General features: G+C 37.5%; 1 protein-coding gene across 1 annotated transcript; it reads left to right on the plus strand.

Annotated features, from left to right (window-relative positions):
- Positions 1 to 2,543: 2,543 nt before the first annotated feature.
- GCK72_015988 (uncharacterized protein) lies at positions 2,544 to 3,136 on the plus strand (the record flags this gene model as incomplete). The annotated part of the gene is made up of 2 exons (XM_053731251.1): positions 2,544 to 2,965; positions 3,013 to 3,136. 2 exons carry the CDS (start codon positions 2,544 to 2,546, stop codon positions 3,134 to 3,136), a joined length of 546 nt encoding a protein of 181 aa, XP_053586023.1.
- Positions 3,137 to 3,835: the final 699 nt, after the last annotated feature.

Here is a 3,835-nt window from a genome sequence, read left to right on the forward strand (position 1 = left end):
TGTAGCAAGAAATCTGCAAAACTGGCTAATGGAGAATCGTGTTTGTTATTTTTGAATGGTGGAAAATCTTTGTAGCTGTAGGTCCATGGTTGGACACATAATTGACATCCTTCCTCTCCTCGGCAATCACTGCATATCATCCTTACACAAATCAGGTTAGGTTTGTGCTTGGGACCTCTTTCAATATGTCCTGGAAAAAAAGGTTTATACTTTGAATGTTTACATCCTTACCTTCGAATAATCCCGACTCTGCCACAATACATTCCATATCATACACGATAATAGCCCATTGTTTTTGGTTTTCTTGCTTCCTCAACTTTTCCTTCTCGTCAGGGACGTGGTGAGCACAAGTATGCCCCTTCAACGCTTTCTCCCTGCATATAGGACAGTATGCTTTTGCGTCACATACGTGTGTTTCTCCACGAATCCTCTCTGATCTATCAATCAAATTGCACTTTTCGCATCTGTAAGACATTACTAATGTTTGTCTAATTGATTAGCTACCTGCTATATTTCTTGCAATGTGGCAATCCCTTCTTTGATTTTGCAGTGAGATGTGCGTCAAAACACATTTTACTTCGAAAGTAAATATTACAAAAGCTGCAATAAATGTTCTCATCTTCTTGTTTGCATCCTGTGGCACCACATCTCTTGCATTTGGCTTTACATTTTCGATAATGTTGATTGTCGTCAAAAGTAGAGCATTGATAACAAAACCTGAAAATAAAAATAGTTGATTACAATAAATTGGTAACTTACCTTGATGCATGTTTTCCTTTGGTGTGATTCACATGTTCATAATGTCCCTCATAATAAAATAATCCAATAAACCCTTTGCCATCGGGATTGAATCGCTTTTCTTCAGTTGGGACGACCTGATGTTTGTTTGCAGCCCACAATATTATTTGATAGTTTGAAAGATAATTTGCAAGCTCTATAAGATCTTTTCGGCCATGCTCCTCTTTGTTCACATCCATCCCTGCATCGGCCAAAAGCTGCTTGGCAAGCTTTCCTTGTGATTCACTTTTGAATTTTGGGGTTATCTGTAAAAAGCACATATTACGGACAATCAAAGAGTCTAAAAGTACCTCTGGTCTTACGAGGCTTCGATAAAATTTTTCCATTTTCTGCCTTTCGTCTCCGTTGGCCGTAGTTTCTATATCACTTTCCAGTTTTCCTAGTGCAAGTGCTTTTGGTAGACAGTGGCTCATCCCTGTGACCCTGCTGAGGCTAACACCAAAATGTTGTTTCTGTTATGAAATAAATTATAGTTTGACAAAAGAAAGTATGCCTTACCAATAGTACTCTTCTTATTTTTTCTATTTTCTCAGTTTTCCGTGTGGCATGTGTTCCCCTGCCTCGTAGTTGTGATTGTTTATCCTTGAAAACGTTCATAGCAACAGTAAAACTCTCATCTAAACGGAGTTCTTTATTAGATTGCATCTGCTTAGCAATTTCATTCATTATCACTCCTCCATCAGCCACTGCATACGTTTTGTGGGTTACAAAGAAACCATCTCTATCGGTATACCCATCATGGTTCAATCTGTAAACGTTCTTCTTATGATTTGAAATTATGATAAAACTTACTGAAGCCAATATTTGGATGTTTTCAGATTTCCTCCTGATTTTTTGAGCATTCTACGAATAAAAATGTCCAAGAGCTTGGCCACATGCTGATGGAGTATTTTGTTGTTTTTTACTTTATCAAGATTGATGAATTTCATTCTGACAGTGTCCGCAATCAGAAACTGGCTGTTGTGTCTTCGAAAATGTGGTTCATTAGAAGTTATAACATTTTCTGTGAAGAACTCTTCTTCCTCGGGTGTTGGAAAGGTCTCGCTTCTTTCAAAGTCTCGTAATTGCATTTTTCGCTGCGGTCCTTTGCCATCTAAAATGAATAATTGAAATTCTTTATGTTTCTCATTATCACTCACGTCTTTGTGTCGAAACTATTCTGGCTGGCTTAGATTGTCTTTTCTTTTCTTCTAAAAATCCTCCTTGATTCTGAACTGAACTAGTTGATGGTTGATATTTTCTCTTCTTGTCCGTTCTTGTGTGGTCTTTGGTCACTTCTTCTCCAAGAAATATACTTTCTGGTTTTTTCTTTTTCGTCTTTGGTTCAAGACTAGTTGGTGGAGGGGCTCCTCCTGGTGAATTGTGAGTGTTTAGCGTTTTGCGTTTCATAACTGAAAAAGAAAGGATGAAGAAGGATGAATAAACGGACGATACGAAACGAGAAAAGAAATGAGAAATGAGAGCTTAAAATAGGTCACCATTTACCATGCGGTAAAAAGATGAAAATGAGCCACAGATTATGAATATCTCAAATCACTCTCTGCAAACGTCAGCTGTTACTTTTTGGTTGATGACGTCATCACTGACTTTTATTTTGTTTTCTTCGTCTCTCCTTTTCATACTCTCTCGTTCTATGGTTTTAACCGTCACGCAAAATCATTCGTGATTTATTACGTGATAGTGGTAGGTGACCTGTTTCTGAGTTCTGTCTTTTCTATAATTTTTTTTTTTTTTCAGAATTTCTAATGCCTCCAAAACTATCCGGTAACCGTGGCAAACGATGTAACTGTATGGACCCTCTTCGTAATATTCGATCAAAATATACAAGTCAATGTAAGATGTTTCGTACTTTTCGTGAAATAAGATATCGTGGTGGTTTGGGCATAGAATGTGGACTCCTGCAGGATTCGGAAACTTTACGGTACAGAATTGCTGACCAATTGGCAAAAGATGAAGCAATTTTCTACTATAAGGACGGTCGAATTCTTGAATACTGTGAAGTGATTACAAAATGTCCAAGTGAAGTCCCCTCGATCCAAGACGGTGTTAACTTGCTTGAATTTTACAACAGCAGGCTCAAGGAGAATATTACTGATGAACAATTTGTTGTGATGGATAAGCAAAGGATATACTATCCTATTTCTGAACTGTTTATTGCCAAAGTTCCGTAAGTAATCATCGATATATTTGTTAACATTTCTTCAAATCTTTCAGAACACCGTGCTCCTCCTGTAAAAACTTTCCACACTCCACAACAACCATCTTTCCAAGACTATTTTTCCAAAACTATCTTTTCCCAGATCGAATGAAGCCGCGGATACCCGGAAAGTCTAAATAATAATATTCTATGTTCGTCTCCAATGTCTATATATATTTTTTTTTTTTTTGATGTAAATTATTTTAAAACGGTAAAATGTTGAGAATTAATGAAAAAACAATAAAATTTTAATCACTAGCATTTGAATGTGACTCACAAACATGAAAGCGTCTTCTCTGTGGATGCGTCATACATATGTCAAATGAAAATTTTCAACCGGTGTATGAAAAAGATCCCCTTGTAAGAGAATAAACAACACTTACTTATGCCCTCGACTCGCACAATCCTTGCCTGGTTGTGTGAGGTGAGGAGTCTCTCACAATTTTAACAACATAGAAGATAAAACAAAAATTTTTTTACCCATCAGGTTTTACATGATTGTGCCTTTCCTACAATCATCATCATCAGATCAAACATTGAGTGAAAATTGATAAAAAAGCCTGGCCATGAACTTGACAAAACGTGTAAATTTGGAGATCTGTCCTATGTGCCTAGAACGCGCGAGAACCTCCCAAAAAAAATGGACTCTGTGGGCCTCACATTACCCACACTTGATGTTCACATGACGGAAAGTCAGGTCTACGGGTCACGGATCAAAGTTTAATGATAGTGGGTGGTTTCGTTTATCTAAGCAACCTTGAATCTGGCCCCAGATCTCACAGAAGAGAACCCCATGGTGAAATTAACTACATCTGAGGATAGGTTGGGTGGTGTGAATTT

The sequence above is a fragment of the Caenorhabditis remanei genome, chromosome IV (genome assembly GCF_010183535.1).
Source record: "Caenorhabditis remanei strain PX506 chromosome IV, whole genome shotgun sequence".
Lineage (NCBI taxonomy): Eukaryota > Metazoa > Nematoda > Chromadorea > Rhabditida > Rhabditidae > Caenorhabditis > Caenorhabditis remanei.